The 19,298-nt window shown below is 45.9% G+C and overlaps 1 protein-coding gene across 5 annotated transcripts in view; it reads right to left on the reverse strand.

Annotated features, from left to right (window-relative positions):
- The window catches only part of BDH1 (3-hydroxybutyrate dehydrogenase 1), a 54,666-nt gene that overhangs the window by 9,086 nt on the left and 26,282 nt on the right, over window positions 1-19,298 (reverse strand). For all 5 annotated transcript variants that reach the window (XM_049879927.1, XM_049879917.1, XM_049879899.1 and 2 more), the window contains 3 exons: window positions 16,177-16,249; window positions 15,335-15,445; window positions 367-508 (listed from right to left, as the gene is read on the reverse strand). In XM_049879927.1, the coding sequence (XP_049735884.1) occupies window positions 367-508; window positions 15,335-15,445; window positions 16,177-16,249 (326 nt within the window). The remainder of the gene's footprint in view (window positions 1-366; window positions 509-15,334; window positions 15,446-16,176; window positions 16,250-19,298) is intronic.

Below are 19,298 nucleotides of genomic sequence, written 5' to 3' on the forward strand. Positions count from 1 at the left end.
CACCCAGGTCAGTGTCCCCACAGAACTGTGGGGTCTCAGGGACAAGGACTGTATCCCCAGTGCCCAGCCTAGCACCTGGCCCAGAGCAGGCATTCAATGACCATTGGCTGAACTGACCTGAACCAGCCCACATCCCTGCATCACTCCTATGGATTCTGAAATCACCTTCTGGCTTAATTTTACATTGTCCTACTGCATGGGCATTTTGAATTCAATCTACTTCCTCCTATATTATGCAGGAGGAAGACTATAAACAAAAAAGAAAGCAGTCTTTTGGCACGGTTCCAGCAAATGGAGGGCAGTGTTGAGGAAGGGTCCCCTTGGAATGGCCCCACACAACACCTCTGCTGCCCCAAGTACCCCAACCTTTCTCAGGGTTCTTTAAGCTCGAGCGGACGATCTCCACTGCTTCCTCCACCTCCTCGCTTTTGCAGATGTCAAGTTGGATGGTTCTCAATCGGTCACTCTTCAAGCTGTCCAGCTTCTCGACCCCACTGTCCCCTTTGTGCTGGGGAGGAGAAAGGAGCTGCTTCAATTCCCTTCTTTCCCATCCTGAGGCAGACTTGGGGATGGGGACCATGGCTAAGGCAAGGACGCTGGTCCCTAGTCCCTGCCAAAGTCATGGGCATATTGGCAACTGCAGTTGGTGTTCTCCAGAGGCCCCACCAGACCTGCCCTACCCTGGGCACTGATGACATAGCGAGTACCAAGCTAAGTACCACAAACACAACCACAAATAGGATGGAGAATTTACCCACCAGGATCACCATCTGGAAGGATCATTTCTCTAAGCAGGGGTTGCAGACTTAACGCCTACTGTGGCCAGGCATGTGGGTACAAGAAACAGGGAGGGCACAGACCCTGGGAGCTAGGGCACATGCCTCACCAATTGTTGCCCAGGTGGGTATATATGCCCAGGGTTGCTGGATGCTTAGGTTTTTAAGCTAGTAATGGGATTTCTGTGTGAAATCTCCAGAGTTTTTAAGTGTTGGCAACTTCTTCACTTTAAAAAAGAAAAAACCTGTGTGAGCCAAAACATCTGCAGGCCATCTGACCCGCAGGCTGTTCATTTGCCCAGTATGTTCTGGTAAGAGGCCAGGCTCTAATTCTCCTTCTGTCACTAACAAGGCTCTGTGCACTAAGGGAGGGCCGTTAATGTCTCTGCCCAGTTTTTTCAGCTGTAAAATAAGGTCATCACCACCTGTTCTACCTGCTCAAGTCAATGGAATGAGGAAATAGTCAAAAAAAACAACATCAGCAATTGTTAAACTATAAAGTGCTACACAAATTCAGGTAACCCAAACCATTTTCCATGGAGTCAATTCCAACTCATGGCAACCCCATGCATGTCAGAGGAGAAATGTACCCCATAGAGTTTTCAATGGCTGTGATCTTTCAGAAGTAGATTGCCAGACCTTTCTTCCAAGGTGCCTCTGGGTGGATGTGAACTGCCAACCTTTAGGTTAGGAACTGAGCACTTAACTGTGTGTGCCACCCAAGAACTCAGGTATTAGACATCAGAAAAGTGTCACTCATTCGGCAAGCATTTCTTGGGCCTCCATCTTGGGCCATGCACTGTGCTAGGACCTGGAGACACAAAGACACTCAGTCCCTGTTCTCAGAGTCCTGTTCTAAGGAAGGAGACCAATGAGAAAGCCAACCACACAGTGACCATTTGCTGTATGAAACTTGCGAGGCAGGTGGGTGGGAGCACAGAAGGTGGAGAAGGGCAAGGAAGGCTTTCTGGAGGCGGTGACAGCTGAGGACACGGGTACAGAGGCAGACTATCCAACAGGCAAGGTAAGCACGGTGCGTACCTTGCTTACCAGATCATCTGCAGTGAGCAATTTCACATCAAAGATGTGAAATTGTTCACTACAGATTAGTAAGTAAGGATAAGTAAGCCTGGACTTACCTTGCTTCCTGGCTCATCCATCCCTGTCAGGGATTATAAATTTGAAAAGAGGCTTTGATTCTGTAGGAAGGTGCTGTGGGGTTGGGAGAGAGACAGATGCCAGCCATCCCTAGAAGCAGAATCTTTGATGTGGTGAAAAAATGTGCTTACCTTGCCTGTTAGATAAACCGCCCCTGCTTGGGTAGGACTGGTGGGTTAACAAGGGCCAGTGGGGCTGGGGCACTGCAGGAAGTGCTAAAAGGAGGCAGCAATAAGTCATTAGTTGCAGCCAGAGCAGAGGCAGAGGGAAGCAGTGGGACATGAGGCTGGAGAGGTGGGCGGTAACGAGCTGCTGGAGGACTGGAATAAAAACAAAAAAACAAATCCCATTGTTGTCAAGTCTATTCTGACTCAGAGGCCCTATAGGATGGAGCAGAACTGTCCCATAGGGTTCCCAAGGAGTGCCTGGTGGATTTGAACTGCCGACCTTTTGGTTAGCAGCTGAACTCTTAACCACTGTGCCACCAGGGTTTCCGGAATAAAAACAGATGTCATTTATCGAGTGCTCACTCTGCTGCTCACTGTGCTAAGCACTTTCCATGAATCCTCACATCATGAGGCAGGTTGTATTACCATAGCTCATCTATTCTATGACAATTTTTTTCAATAGGGATGGGTTACAATCAATGTGGAAATTAAACATTGTCAGTCAAAATTCAATTGGCAGTGTTTTTTCTTAGTGGTGCACGGAACAGTGAATCATCCTTCAAGGGGGCTGGAGTAGCGGCAGAGGATGAAGTGATAGAAATGCCTACTCTCCAGCCCAGGCCTTGCCTGGGGCATACACAGTAGGTACTGAAGCAAACATCCAAGCAAAGGGCAAGAGTAGGAAGCACAGAGGATGGTCAGCACAGGTCAAGGGTAGAAAGTTATCTGCAAGTTAGGCTAAGCCTAGTAAATGGCTTGAACCAGGAGGACCCTAGCCCCAGCCTGGAGGACCCAGCAGCACCCAGTTTCAGAGGCACATAGGAGAGAATGGTAAAGGGACCATATCGCATGGGGCCAAAAGGGCTGATGATAATCGCTCTGGAAGGAAGACTCGGGGAGAACATGGCTGTGAGAGTCAGTTTGCTCTAAATGGCTCTAGAGAACAGAACTCGGGCCAAGAGCACAAGTTCAGCTCGAGATGCAGAGACTGTTACGGTCTGGAGATAGTGTGGACTGCCCAGGAGGTGTTCAGATGGTGACTGGGTGACTAACAGTGGTGGTAGTGTTAGTGATGAAGGTGGTGACGGTGGTGATGATGAAGGTGGTGGAGGTGGTGTCGGTGGTAGTGATGGTGGTGAAGGTGGTGGTGGTGGTGCTGGTAAAAGCGGTGGTGGTGGAGGTAGTGGTGGAGGTGCTGGTGGTGGCGGAGGTGGTGGTGATGGTGGTAAAGGTAGTGGTGGTGGAGGTGATGGTGAAGGTAGGATTGGTTGCGGTGGTGGTGAAGGCGGTGGTGCTGGTGGTGATGGTGGAGGTGGTGGTGGTGGTAAAGGTAGTGGTGGTGGAGGTGATAGTGAAGGTAGGAGTGGTGGTGATGGTGGTGGTGGTGGTGGTGCTGGTGGTGGTGGTGGAGGTGGTGGTGGTGGTGCAGATGGTGGTAAAGGTAGTGGTGGTGGAGGTGATGGTGAAGGTAGTGGTGGTTGGGGTGGTGGTGAAGGTGGTGGTGAAGGCGGTGGTGTTTGGGGATGGAGGGAATGTGGTGCAGAAATAGACCAGGCATCAGACGAGAGGGTAGTCTTACCTCCCTCTAACATTCCAACCCAAAGCTGTCATCACACAGCTTGGTTTTCCACCCAAAGAGAGCCTCCCCAAAGGCCCTTTGGAAGAAATAATGTGGTGTGACCACTGAGCCTCTACCCAGGCCTGGCACCAGGAATGTCAGTTACACTTAGATCTCGTCACCTCTGCACATAGCAGCCAGGCTCGAAGGTCAGTGAGTCTAAGGCATGGCTCTAAATTTCCCTGGATGGGCCGACCTTCCCAGGAACCCAGGAGGGATTGATCTACAGGGGAGCAGATAGAACCGACGTATACGCTGGCATTTTCAGAAGCCCACAGACGGCTCCATTAAAGCAAAGATGGCTAGATGCCATCCTCACTCCCGAGCTAGTCAGGGTGCAGGTGCCCACAGATACTTCCCCTTTCCACAGACAGTACCTGGGCGCCAGGGAAGCACCTATCTTGTTCTAAGTCTTCCACGTGGTGGGTCCTCAAATGTCCCTCAGAGCAGGCCCCAAGGGGTTTGCATCTCACAGGGGTTGCACATGTCTACCTCCAGTGTTATAGATTCTAGTTTAGATGTGCCAGGGGTATCTGAGAGTCCGTTCCCCTTCCCAGGACTTTGTTCACTCTAACTATCCTTCAGCTCCTCGAGGACACCCAGGCAGACCTCACCTTGTACCCCTGGCCAGCATCCCACCAATGTCCCTGCAGCCCCAGGAGAAGCCCCTCACTTCAGGTCAGGGTGCCCACATGAAGTCTTAATTTCCCAGCATGTCAGCTAAGAGGAAAACCAAAAAACAAACCAGATGGTCTCGAGTCGATTCCAACTCACGGTGACTCCATGTGTGTCAGCGTAGAGCTGCTCCATAAGGTTTTTCATAGCCCCACTCACGGTGACTCCATGTGTGTCAGCGTAGAGCTGCTCCATAAGGTTTTTCATAGCCCCACTCACGGTGACTCCATGTGTGTCAGCGTAGAGCTGCTCCATAAAGTTTTTCACGGCTGTGATCTTTTAGAGGCAGATCTCCAGGCCTTTCTTCCGAGGTGCCTCTTGGTGTATTCGAACCGCCAACCTTTCAGTTAGTAGCCCAGTGCTTAACCATTTGCACCACCCAGGGACCCCTCCCCACCTTGTTTCTTTCAGAGGAAACCAGAGGTTGATCTCTCCGATCAGGTTCTTGCTCAGCATTTCGGCCCCCTAATCTCCCTAACTTCCATGAAGGTCACCTCAGGAATCCTCATCTACCTCATCTCAGTGGAGTCTCCATATCCTGCTCCTCATGGTCAAGTCAACAGTGACAGAAGCTGTCAGTTTGCCTCCAGGTGTTCAAAGGAAACCTTTCCCACTATCCCAGCCTGCTGGCTGAAGACTCTGCTGGCCCACCCCCTTCCGAGTCTGCCTGTCCTCAGGCCAAGGCCACACTGCCGGGCCACACCACCCTCACTGGCTCCAGGCTTTACGGCCTCCCCTCTGCAGGTTTCCAGAGTCTCTGAAGACTCTGTCTTGCTGCTCAGGCACAAGCTTTCAGTCCTGGTGTATTGGTACTTCTTTAACTGGTTTATTCATACACCAGCTTCCTTCTCTTACTGCCCCTTTAAATCTTCTCTGGATGAAATTTCAGATGAAAGTCTCTGTTTTGGCATTAAAAGTCTGTTCAGTTTAATAATCAAATAACTCCAGCCCAGCCTGGTTTGAAGATCGAAACTCCCAAACTTATATCCAATTTAAATCTCCCTGACCCATGCCTGACTAAGCTGGGAGGTGGTGGTGGCCCCATAGAGTTTCCAAGGTGCGTCTGGTGGATTCAAACTGCCGACCTTTTGGTTAACAGCCACAGCACTTAACCACTACGCCACCAGGGTTTCCGGAGGTTATCTTTTTAGCGCCTCTTTCTGTCCTATTCAGTAACCTTAATTTCTGACCCTTCCAGGACTGGATCCAAAAACCAAGAAGCCAAACCACTTGCTGTTGCATTGACCCCAACTCATGGCGGCCCCATGTGTGTCAAAGCAGAATTGCGCTTCACAGGGTTTTCGACGGCTGATCTTTTGGAAGTATATTGCCAGGCCTTTCCTCCAAGGTACCTCTGGGTGGATTCGAGCCACCAACCTTTTGGTTAGTAGCCAAGTGCTTAACCATTTGCGCCACCTAGGGACTCATAGGGTTGGATCCAGGGGTGGCAAATTAGGGGGCAAGCTCATGGTCTTCCGAGGCTGGTGCACTGCCATCTGCTATTGGTGCCCTTGAATGGCAGAGGCACAAGTGCTGGCTCTTCCTTCTTGGGCGCTTTTGTGGGTTTGGCAGAGATCCCTGCACTGGAGACCTCTGGCTGCCATTCCCATGGCGGGGACAGTGCCCCTCATCCAGCTGCGCATCTTCTCCCTCCAGCCGGGGCCACATGGACCCTCCGAGCAGTCTCCTGGACAGGTGCCCTTAAGGTAAATCCAGGCAGCTCTCTCCAGCATCCACATCAGGTCCAGGCAGCTGCATTCTGCCCAGGCAGGAGGACAGCCCCTTCCCCATGCAGCTGTCTTTGTTCTGCTTCCAGGCGAGCTGCTCATGTCTCACTCTCAGGCCTTTAGACTTCCTTTGGTAAACATTAACATGTCATTCTGTGGTCCCCAGACTCCAGGGCACAAATGGTAAGTTCTCCGAGTGGTCTTCTTGAAGCCCACCTCATTTGAGTCGAGATCAGAGGAAAAATAGCGCAGCATACTAATACCTCTATTCAAAGAAATCTGTATTCTCAACCTCTTCCACCTCAATTTCTTATACTATTGAGGCAGGCTAATCCTGGCAGAAAGGCTATACAGTCCCTCCACATATATTGTCTGGCACCTCAAGGCAGGATGCACGGACACTTGGCGCATATCCTACTTGACCACCTTATCACACGTATCAGAGACGCTGCAATGAGCGGAGTAAGCCTGCGTACTGTGATACTTAGAGGATGAGCAAGAAGAGGAGCTAGCAAAGACATGGAGAAAACTGAGAAAGTATGGCATCCAAGAAGTCAAGAAAACAAAGTGTTACAGGAAAGAATAGTTTATTTGGCCAAAGGCTGCTGATGGGTTGAGTACGATATGTGGTCTAAGAAGCAGCCAATGGGTTCTGCAGAGCAGAGGTGTTGGTGTCCTTGGGAAAGCTGTGTCAGGCGGTCGGGGCCCTTTGTGGTCTGGTCCTGCTTTCCTTTCCCAGCTCATCTCCTCTTCCTCTACAAGGGCTCTGGGGTCCAGCTCCCCTCAAACGACTGGCAGTGTCTGGATATGCTACTTCCATCGGCTTTATGTGCTGTTCCCTTTGCTCAGGGAACTTCTGTTGGTCCTTCCAGATGGTGCTGAGACACCACTTTCCATCAACCCTTCCCTGTGCTCCTGGGGGGAGGCCCTTTGTCCTTCTGGGAAGCAAGATCTGCCCCACGCCTATCCTCTGTTCTCACACTACTCCCCCCTTACTCCCTCCCTCCCTCAGGTCACAATGGCCACCTGGTGTTTCTTAAACACCCCAGGCACACTCCCTCCTCCAGGCTTTGCGCTTGACTGTTCCCTTTTCCCCAGATATCTGCAAGACTTGCTCCCTCACCTCCTTTGGGTGGGGGAGCTCCAATGGCACCTTCTCAGCGAGGTCTTCCTCCTTTAACATTGAACACCCCCTCCACCACACTACCCCATCTTCCTTCTCTGCTTTATTTTTTTCCATATCATCCCATGGAGAAGTAATTTACTTATTTATCTTATTCTTTGTCCATCTCCCCCACTAGGATGCAGGTTCCATAAGGGCAAGGATTTTTCACTGAATTTTTATATGCTGCATTTCCAGCAGAGAACACTGTTGACCCATAGTAGGTCTCAATAAATATTTGTTTAAATATTTGGTCTGCTTCCTGCCTGTAGAATCCAAGAGGTCTGCAGTGTTCTTTCCTTTTGTTCTTTCTCTGTCCCCTTCAGTCTAAGCTGATGGGTTTTCTATTGTGGTAGCTGGTTAGATCCATCAGTCACGGGGTCAATCTCTTTAACAAAATATTGTGTAGTCACATCCTTGGTGAACATTCTAGGACAAGTATCCTTAGTTAGTACAACACCATTTTTCAAATCTTTACGTTCTATTTTCATTTTGCACAGTTCATTTGTAAGTCCATCTCTTTCCTCTTGCATTGTACTAGTAGCAAGGAAAAACCACGTGGCCCCTTTAAGATCTTGCTTAGAAATCTCCTCAGCCAGATATCCAAGTTCATCACTTATAAGTTCTACCTTCCATCAAACACTGAATAAAATTCAGACAAGTTCTTTGCCACTGCATAAAAAGCATTGCCCTTCCTCCATCGTCCAATCACATGTTCTTCATTTTCTCTTAAAGTCTTATCAGAAGCACATTTAACATCCACATTTCTAGCAACATTCTATTCCCGATGCCATACATATTCTCTAAGATGATAGGGTCTTTCTCTGTAGCTCTGCTCACTTCCTTCTGAACCCTCACCAGAATTGCCTTTGATGTTCATAATTCTACCAAGTCTCTAGACTTTCACTGTTAGGCAACTTAAAACTCTTCCAGCCTCTACCCATTACCCAATTCCAAAACCGCTTCCACATTTTAGGTGTCTGTTAGGGTAGCACCCCACTCTCGGTACCAAATTCTGTCATAGTTATCTAGTGCTGCTATAACAGAAATACCACAAGTGAGTGGCTTTAACAAACAGAAATTTATTTTCTCACAGTTTAGAAGGCTAGAAGTCTGAATTCAGGACACCAGCTCTAGGGGAAGGCTTTTTCTCTCTGTCAGCTCTGGGGGAAGGTCCTTGTCTTTTCAGCTTCTGTTTCCTCATTCCCTGGAGATCTCCATGAGGCTTGACATCAATCTTCCCCCATGTCTGCTCGCTAGCTTGCTTGTTTACTCTTTTGTATCTCAAAAGAGACTAACTCAGGATAAACTTACACTAATCCTGCCTCAGTAACATAACAAAGACAATCCATCCCCAGATGGGATTATAGCCACAGGCATAGGGGCTAGGATTTACAGTACATACACTGGGGGGACACAATTCAATCTACAACAGTTGCTATGAGTTGGAACCAATTTGACAGCACCTAACAACAACAACAATGATTGATGATGTTGAGTATCTTTTCATGTGCTTATTGGCCATTTGTATAGTTCTTTTTAGAGAATGTATTACTTTTGTAATTTAAAAGAAATTAAGATTAAAAGGACAAACAAACCCTTCTCTGATCTGGAAAGATGTTCAGAGCATGGAAATGTAAATTATTTTATTTGTACTTATTTATATTATTGAAATTTTTACATTGAACAAGGTATCATTTTTACAGAGAATTAAGTCTAGTACAAAAAATTCCTTCCCTGAGTTCCTGCTGTGTTCAAAGTAAAGAAAAAATTATCACTCATTAAAGCAGAGACAGCAAGTTGTTCCAAATGTCCATTCTCCCTTTCCTCTATAGTAACAGAACCCCTGGCTTTTTAGGCAAGGTACATATAGTCTCAGAATACACACTACATTTCCCAGCTTCCCTTGCAGTCAGGTCAGAACATGTGATTAAGTTTCAGCCAATGGAATGAGAGCACAGGTGATTTATGTACAGCTTCTGGGTCATGCCTTAAAGAGCAAGGCTGTGCATTCATAAGAAAAATGCAAATCAAAACTACATAGAGATACCGTCTCTCACCCGCCAGATTGGCAAAAATCAAAAGGGTAAAAATTGGTGAAATTGTATGGTAACAGGTACTCATACATTACCACAGGAATATAAAATTACACAGCACTTATACTGGGAAATTCAGAAATATTTTTTTAAATGATGATATATACTTTTTTAATTTACCCTTTGACTCAGCAATATCACTCCTAGGAATCTGCCCTGAAGATAAACTCCATTTATAATTGTAAAATATTGAAAGCAATCTAAATGCTCACACATAGCAGAAGGGTAGTGTAAACTGTGGTACATCCACACAGTGGAGTACGATGAAGCAGTTAAAAAAAGTGAGGAAGATCTCTGTGAATAGAGTGATTTCTAAGATATATTGTTAAGTGGGGAAAAAAAAAGTACAAAATGTTTGTATGCACAATCAAACACTTCAAGGGACGGTGTAGCAGGGGCGGGGTCTAGGGACCATGGTTTCAGGGGACATCTGGGTCAATTGGCATAACAAAGTTTATTAAGAAAATGTTCTGCATCCCACTTTGGCAAGTGGCCATCTAAGATGTATCAATTACTCCCAAACCACCTGGAGCAAAGAAGAATGAAGAACACCGAAGACACAAAGAAAATATCAGCCCAAGAGACAAAAAGGACCACATAAACCTGAGACTCCAATAGCCTGAGACCAGAAGAACTAGATGGTGCCTGGCTACCACCAATGACCACCCTGACAAGGAACACAACAGAGAGTCCCTGACAGAACAGGAGAAAAGTGGGGTGTAGGATTCAAATTCTAGTAAAAAGACCAGACTGAATGGTCTGAGACTGCAGGAACCCCAGGAGACATGGCCCTCAGACTCTCTGTTAACCCAGAACTAAAACTATTCCCGAAGCCAACTCTTCAGACAAAGATTAGACTGGACTATAAAATGATACTTATGAAGGGTGTACTTCTCAGTTCATGTAGATACATGAGACTAAATGGGCAGCTCCTGTCCAGAGGCAAGATGAAAAGGCAAAAAGGGACAGGAGCTGGTTGAATGGACACAGGAAATCCTGGGTGGAAGGTAGGAGTGTGCTGTCACGCTATAGGGGAACAACTAGGGTCATATAACAACGTGTGTATAAATTTTTGTATGGGAAACTAACTTTCATTTAAAGCACAATAAAAAACTGTGTACAAACATTTGTGTAAGAAAAAGGGGGAAATAAAAGAAGTGGAAAAGATAGAGAGTGGGGAGTAACACCTCTTTGAGTCTACCTTTTTGCATAGTTTTGACTTTAAACCAAAACCGGTTCCCACTGAGTGGATTCCAACACATAGTGACCCTATACGACAGAGGTGAACTGCCCCATAGGGTTTCCAAGGCTGTAAATCTTTACGGAAGCAGACTACCATATCCGTCTCCTGCAGAATGGCTGGTAAGTTCGAACCACAGACCTCTGGGTTAGCAGCTGAGTGCTTAAGCACTGAGCCCCCAGGAGTCCTTTAGTTTTGACTTTAGAGCCTTGTTAATGTTTTACACATCCAAAAATTAAATTAAATCAACGGGAATGGGGCTGAGGAAAGGAAAAAGATACAAACAGAAATAAATGAATCAAATCATACTTCAAATAAACAACAGTACAAAGGGAGGGAAAAAAAAAAACTAATCCAAGTAGCATTTAAACATTGTACTTTGACTGTATACCTTCAATCAATAGACAAAAAAATCTTCAGAGAAACCTTGAGCTACACTGTGGCGGCCATATACTTGCTTCTTCCAGATGCACCTCTCAGACCTGAGAACCCTGAGAAGCTGTTGCTGGCCACACAGTTTTCAGACTGCATCCAGTTGCCAGACCGTTGGACCTACCCCGGGAAGCTCTCAGCCAATGGCTGAGCATGGCAGTAATACCGGGCCATTCCTGCCCCACACAGGTCTCCTCTAACAAGCAGCCTTTGCTAAGGGACTCCCCATAGTCTCAGCTGAGTGTCTCAGATCTACTCTGCAGCTCAGCCTACCTAATCTTCCTTTCTTTCAGTTTCTTTTCACTGACCTGCACTACAGTCTAAAGGCTTTTCCTACTCCTTCTCCCTTTTTCCAGCATTGTATTTCCTTCCTCAGTCTCTTGCTCATCTAATTCAATTTTGGTATCTGCTTCTCAGAGGACAGGAACCAACACACCTATTCAGTAGTCTTGCTGTTTGTAACGGTGTGAAGGCGGCAATTCTGAAACTATTGTTGTATATTGTAGAACTAACCAAATGAATAAATACATTGGTGTAGTTGGGAATTGTGGCGGCACAACAGTTAAGCTCAGCTGCTAACTGAAAGGTTGGTGGTTTGAACCCACCCACTGGCTCCCCAGGAGAAAGACCTGGCCACCTGCTTTTCTCAAGTTTACAGCCTACAAAACCCTATGGGGCAGTTCTACTGTCTCACATGGGGTTGCTGTGAGTCGGAATTGACTCAATGGCATACAACAACAACAAAGTTGGATATCATGGTTCTCACAGCAGAAGGAAGAAACAAATATGGAATGTGGAGGTAAGGAAGAACGCTGCTGTTTTGAATTGGGATAAAACTCATGATTTATAAATACTGTGTGTGTGTGTGTGTGTAGTGTGTACGATGTTGTTGTTAGGTGCTGTCAGGTTGGTTCCTACTCATAGTGACCCTATGTACAACAGAAAAAAACACTGCCCAGTCCTGCACCATACTCACAATTGATGCTAAGCTTGAGTTCACTGTTGCAGCCACTGGGTCCATCCGTCTCACTGAGGGTCCTCCTCTTATTCACTGACCCTCTGTTTTACCAAGCAGGATGTTCTTCTCCAGGGACTGCTCCCTCCTGATAACATGTCCAAAATATGTGAGGCAAAGTCTCGTCATTCTCGCTTCCAAGGAGCATCCTGGCTGTACTTTTTCCAGGATAGACTTGTTTGTTCTTCTGGCAGTCCATGGTATATATTCAATATTCTTCACCAACATCACAATTCAAAGGCATCAATTCTTCGGTCTTTCTTTTCATTGTCCAGCTTTCACAAACGTATGAAGGGACTGAAAATATCATAGCTTGGGTCAGGTGTACCTTAGTCTGTAAAGTAACATCTTTGCTTTTTGATACTTTAAAGAGGTCTTTTACAGCGGGTCTGCCCAATACAATGTGTTGTATGATTCTTGACCGCTGCTTCCACGGGCATTGATTGTGGATTCTAGTAAAACGAAATCCTCCACAACTTTTAACATTTCCTCCATTTATCACGGAGTTGCTTATTGGTCCAGTTGTATTTTTGTTTCATTTATACTGAGGTGTAACCCATGCTGAACACTGTAGTCTTTGGTCTTCATCAGCAAATGCTTCAAGTCCTCTTCGCTTTCAGCAAGCAACGTTGTGTCATCTGCACATCTCAGGTTGTTAATGAGTTTTCCTGCAATCCTTATGCCACCATGTTCCTTATCACATATACACAGCAAAAAAACTCAAACAAAAAAAAAAATCCATCATCATTGAGTCAATTCTGACTTTTGGTGACTCCATGTGTTACTAGTACAGGGTCTTCTTAGCTGTAATCTTTATGGGAGCAGACTGCCAGGACTTTCTCCTACAGCACCACTCAGGTGGGTTCAAATCATCAACACGTAGGTTAGCAGCTGATGGCAAACTGCTCACACCATCCAAAACCAAACCAAAACTCACCGCCATTGAGTTGATTCCAACGCATAGCAACCATATAGGACAGAGTAGAACTACCTCATAGAGTTTCCAAGGAGTGTCTGGTGGGTTTGAACTGCCGACCTTTTGGTTAGCAGCCGTAGCTCTTAACCACTATGCCACCAGGGTTTTCTGCACCATCCAGGGACCTGTACATATACACCAAACCAAAACAAACAAACACCCTGCCACGGAGTCAATTCTGACTCATAATGACCCTACAGGACAGAGTAAAACTGCCTCATAGGGTTTCCCAGGCTGTAAGTCTTTATGAGAGCAGACTACCACATCTCGTCCTGTGTAGCAGCTCGAGGATTCAGATCAGAGACCTTTTGGTTAGCAGCTGATTGCTCTAACCACTGTGCCACCAGGGCTTGCTGTATACATACACACACATGATATTCTTTTAGGAAATGTATATGGGGGGGGGTATATAGACACAGTGAAACCTGTGAGAGCCAGAACTCGATGGGACTGCCTTGTTTTTCCAGGTCTTCTAAGTTTTCTGCCTTTGACAGGGTGCAGTCTTACCACTTTCCTATTGCTTGTTTAGTGGAAAATATTTGAGATTTCCTTCTCTGACAGGTTTCTGCCTTACATAGGTTCTGGCTTTCACAGCTTTTACTGTATAAATAGATAGAATGTGTACACATGTGTACGTGTATGCGATTATATATATATCTTCTAGCTCTGTTTACTAAGAGGCCTACAAGCAACAATGTCTCATTAGCAATGAGCACATTTAATACCCAGATCTTGGTTTCTAAATCCCATTAAAAGAAACCAGGTGAAAATCTATGGCTACAGAAAAGATACGAATGCAAATGTTCATAGCAGCATGATTCATAATAATAAAAAAAGACTGGAAACAATCTCAATATCCATCAACTGGTGAATGGATTTTTAAAATGTGGTATATTCATACAATGGAACACTATTGAGCCGTAAAAAGGAATTAAACACATGCTGTTGTTGTTGTTAGGTGCTGTCGAGTCAGTTCCGACTCATAGCGACCCTATGCACAACAGAACGAAACACTGCCCGGTCCTGCGCCATCCTTACAGTCGTTGTTATGCTTGAGCTCATTGTTGCAGCCACTGTGTCAATCCACCTTGTTGAGGGTCTTCCTCTTTTCTGCTGACCCTGTACTCCGCCAAGCGTGACGTCCTTCTCCAGGGACTGATCCCTCCTGACAACATGTCCAAAGTATGTGAGAGACAGTCTCGCCATCCTTGCCTCCAAGGAGCATTCTGGCTGCACTTCTTCCAAGACAGATTTGTTTGTTCTTTTGGCAGTCCATGGTATATTCAATACATGGTATATTCAATACAATACATGCTATGAACCTCAAAAACATTATGCTAGGTGAAAGATGTGTGGTGCAAAAGACTCCACATTATAAGATTGCATTGATATGAAAGGTCTAGAAAAGGCAAATCTAATGAGACAGAAAATCAGTGGTTGCCTAGGCTGGAGGTGGGTGTGGGATTGACTGCAAATGGTGATGAGGAAACTTTTGGCAGTGACATAAATGTTCTAACAGTGGGTTGTGGTGATTGCTGCGCAACTCTCTAAATTGAGAAACCAAAAAAAAAACCAAAACCCATTGCTGTTGAGCCGATTCTGACTCATAGCAGCCCTATAGGAACACAGTAGAACTGCCCCATAGGGTTTCTAAGGAGTAGCTGGTAGATTCCAACTGCTGACCTTTTTGTTGGCTGCCAAATGCTTAACCATTGCACCACTGGGTCTCTAAATTGAGCCAAGCATCCCCTAATTACTTCTGCAGCCACATGTCCCAACGCTTCCCTTTATGCACCCTAGCTCACTTGATGTGCCCAGATGGGGCCTCATGTTTCCAAGCCTTTCCTCAGGATATTCCTTCTGTCTGAGTGGTCTTTCTCTCAGCCTCCACCTATTACAACATTACTCATTCTCCATGGCCCAGAACAAATGCCAGAATCAAGTCCTTCCTTCTCGGCCCTCTCACTGCACGTTCTCTGCACACGTCCGAGAGCCCTCTTCATTCTCCTTCTTCCAGCTGTGTCTGTGTACAACTGTCCCCTCACCATGGGACGGTGAGCTCCTTGCGGGCAGGGATCTGACCTTACTCTTCCACAGCACCTAGCCAAGTGCCTACCACATCACTAGTATTTGGTCTATGAATACGTGAATGAATGAGTGGGCAAAGCTATGAAGAACAAGTGAGACTGAAGTCAACAGAAAAAGTATAGACTGCTGTTAGGAAATCAACTAAACTGTAAAACAGTGACTGCAGGTAAGGGACAACGATAAAGGCGCTGACCCATCTCTTACCTTCAGCAAGCAACCAGCAAACACGAGGAAGCCTTGCGAATGCAGATGATTGGCCAAGGTGAACCCAAATCCAGAGTCACAGCCTGTGATCAGGACAGCCTTGCTGCCAACCTGTTTTAGAAGGCCAGACCCCACATTAGCAACCCAGGGTCCCCAGGGCAAAGTGACCTGTCCTCCCCACCTTCTGGGCAGTTATAGTTGGTGCTTCCTGAATGGCCCAGGCCTGGCCCTTGCTGCTCAGCTCTCCTGTCTGGAGAAGTACCATGGTGGAATAAAGAAAGCTTGGACTCAGAATCAGGGCATTGGGCTCTACCCAGACCCTGCTACCAACTAACAGTGTCACCTGGGGAAACTGCTTCCCCTTTCTGGATCTCCTTTTCCTCAGCTACAATCACCATTATCGCCATCACCACCACCCCCTCCCCCACTACCACCATCATCATCAAAGCTAATGTTTATTGAGTATTTACCATTGCAAGGCCCTATGCATATATAATTCTTATTTAATCCTCACAACAACCCCATAATCACGATTATTATACCATGTTACAGGAGAGGAAACAGGTTATTTTTAAACGCCCAATGTAGTTAGTGGTAAAACTGAAATTGAAACCAGGACTGAGAGATTCCGGAGTCCAAACTCTTAACCCCTAACTTCATTAAGAAAGCCTCTGCAAATTCAATGTCTTAACCCCCAATACTGCTGGGTGTCAAATGAGAATGTGGCCCCAAGGATCCTGAACAGTGTAAAGCCATGCTCTGAGGGTGGCTCAGGGCCTCGGGCCCTGGGGGAAGAGCTCAGACTACCCGAATGGTTTCCAGGGAGCTGGGTTGCCACTCACCGGGTTCACCTGATTGGAATAAGTTCGACGGCTGACCGGAGCAAAGGAGGTAGAGGAAGACAGTAGCGTGTGTCTGCAGGAGAAAATGCAGCCATGAGCACAGGCTGTGGTCATCCCCTAGACCTTGTTCCTGGGGCAAAGCAACTCAGAGGGCCCTCAGCTGCCACCCAGCCAAAAGCAGCACTGATTGCCTCCTCATCCCAAACTCCTGGGGACACCCTGATAGTACTGCTGATAAAGCGGCCCTCTCCCTACCAGAGCTGTTATAAAAGAAAAAAAAAAAATGAAACCCATTGCCATCAAGTCAATTCCAACTCCTAGCAACCCTATAGGACAGAGCAGAGCTGCCCCATAGGGTTTCCAAAGAGCAGCTAGCAGATTTGAACTGCCGACCTTTCAGTTTGCAGCCATAGCTCTCAGCCACTGCACCCCCAGGGCTGCTAGGCTGGTAGAAAGGGGCCAGCAGTGGCAGTAGCCATCTGTGCCACTGTGCAGGAAAAGTCTGCCAGAGAATAAAGCCCATCCAGAAGCTACTTCTTTTGGGAGACCCTGTCAAATCTTGACTGCCCTTATCCCACCCCAATAAAGTTCCGTCTTCTGCTTTCCAAGATGACAGCGATGGACTTCAGACTACTTCAAGCATGGACTATCCTTCCAAACGTATAGCTTTATTAAGAAAACTTCTGCAAATTCAATGTCTTAACCCCCACATATGGGGGCGCCGTGAGTCGGAATCAACTCAACTGCAACTAACAAGTTTGAGGCTTAATGCTGTTTCCTGATAGTTTTTTTTTTTAATAATTTTTATGTTGCTTTAAGTGAAAGATTACAAATCAAGTCAGTCTCTCACATAAAAACTTATATACACCTTACTACACACTCCCAATTACTCTCCCCCTAATGAGACAGCCTGCTCTCTCCCTCCACTCTCTCTTTTCCTGTCCTTTTCACCAGCTTCTAACCCCCTCCACCCTTTCATCTCCCCTCCAGGCAGGAGATGCCAACATAGTCTCAAGTGTCCACCTGATCCAGGGAGCTCACTCCTCACCAGCATCCCTCTCCAACCCATTGTCCAGTCCGATCCATGTCTGAAGAGTTGGCTTTGGGAATGGTTCCTGTCCTGGGCCAACAGAAGGTCTGGGGGCCATGACCACCAGGGTCCCTCTAGTCTCAGTCAGACCATTAAGTCTGGTCTTATGAGAATTTGGGGTCTGCATCCCACTGCTCTCCTGCTCCCTCAGGGGTTCTCTGTTGTGCTCCCTGTCAGGGCAGTCATCGGTTGTAGCCGGGCACCACCTAGTTCTTCTGGTCTCAGGGTGATGTAGTCGCCGGTTCATGTGGCTCTTTCTGTCTCTTGGGCTCGTAATCACGTTGTGTCCTTGGTGTTCTCCATTCTCCTTTGATCCAGGTGGGTTGAGACCAATTGATGCATCTTAGATGGCTGCTCGCTAGCATTTAAGACTCCAGACGCCACTCTTCAAAGTGGGATGCAGAGTGTTTTCTTAATAGATTTTTTTATGCCAATTGACTTAGATGTCCCCTGAAACCATGGTTCCCACACCCCTGCCCCTGCTACGCTGGCCTTCGAAGCATTCAGTTTATTCAGGAAACTTCTTTGCTTTTGGTTTAGTTCAGTTGTGCTGACCTCCCCTGTATTGTGTGCTGTCTTTCCCTTCACCTAAAGTAGTTCTTATCTACTATCTAATTAGTGAGTACGCCTCTCCCACCCTCCCTCCCTCCCTCCCCACTCTCGTAACCACGAAAGAATGTTTTCTTCTCAGTTTAAACTATTTCTCAAGTTCTTATAATAGTGGTCTTATACAATATTTGTCCTTTTGCAACTGACTAATTTCACTCAGCGTAATGCCTTCCAGGTTCCTCCATGTTATGAAATGTTTCACAGATTCCTCACTGTTCTTTATCGATGTGTAGTATTCCATTGTGTGAATATACCATAATTTATTTATCCATTCATGCATAGATGGCCCCCTTGGTTGCTTCCATGTTTTTGCTATTGTAAACAGTGCTGCAATAAACATGGGTGTGCATGTATCCATTCGTGTAAAAACTCTTATTTCTCTAGGATATATTCCAAGGAGTGGGATTGCTGGATCGTATGGTAGTTCTATTTCTAACTTTTTAAGGAAGCGCCAAATCGATTTCCAAAGTGGTTGTACCATTTTACATTCCCACCAGCAGTGTAGAAGTGTTCCAATCTCTCCACAGCCTCTCCAACATTTATTATTTTGTGGTTTTTTTGGATTAATGTCAGCCTTGTTGGAGCGAGATGAAATCTCATTGTAGTTTTGATCTGCATTTCTCTAATGGCTAATGATCGTGAACATTTCCTCATATACCTGCTAGCTACCTGAATGTCTTCTTTACTGAAGTGTCTATTCATATCTTTTGCCTATTTTTTAATTGGGTTATTTGTGTTTTTGCAGTTGAGTTTTTGCAGTATCATATAGATTTTAGAGATCAGGCGCTGATCAGAGATGTCATAGCTAAAAACTTTTTTCCAGTCTGTAGGTAGTCTTTTTACTCTTTTGGTGAAGTCTTTGGATGAGCATAGGTGTTTGATTTTTAGGAGCTCCCAGTTATCTAGTTTTTCTTCTACATTCTTTATAATGTTTTCCATACTGTTTATGCCATGTATTAGGGCTCCTAACGTTGTCCCTATTTTTTCTTCCATGATCTTTATCGTTTTAGATTTTATATTTAGGTCTTTGATCCATTTTGAGCTCCTTTTTGTGCATGGAGTGAGGTATGAGTCTTGCTTCATTTCGTTGCAGATGGATATCCAGTTATGCCAGCACCATTTGTTAAAAAGGCTGTCTTTTCCCCATTTAACTGTTTTGGGGCCTTTGTCAAATATCAACCGCTCATATGTGGATGGATTTATGTTTGGATTCTCAATTCTGTTCCATTGGTCCATGTATCTGTTGTTGTACCAGTACCAAGCTTTTTTGACTACTGTGGCGATGGTGTTCTTTTTAATTATTTTTATTTTGACATATTATAGATTCACATTAAATTTTAAGAAATGATATAGAAAAATGCCCTGTTATATTTTACTCTGTTTCCCCCCAGTGGTAACATCTTGTAAAACTGTAGTACTCTGT

This window comes from Elephas maximus, chromosome 1 (genome assembly GCF_024166365.1).
Source record: "Elephas maximus indicus isolate mEleMax1 chromosome 1, mEleMax1 primary haplotype, whole genome shotgun sequence".
Lineage (NCBI taxonomy): Eukaryota > Metazoa > Chordata > Mammalia > Proboscidea > Elephantidae > Elephas > Elephas maximus.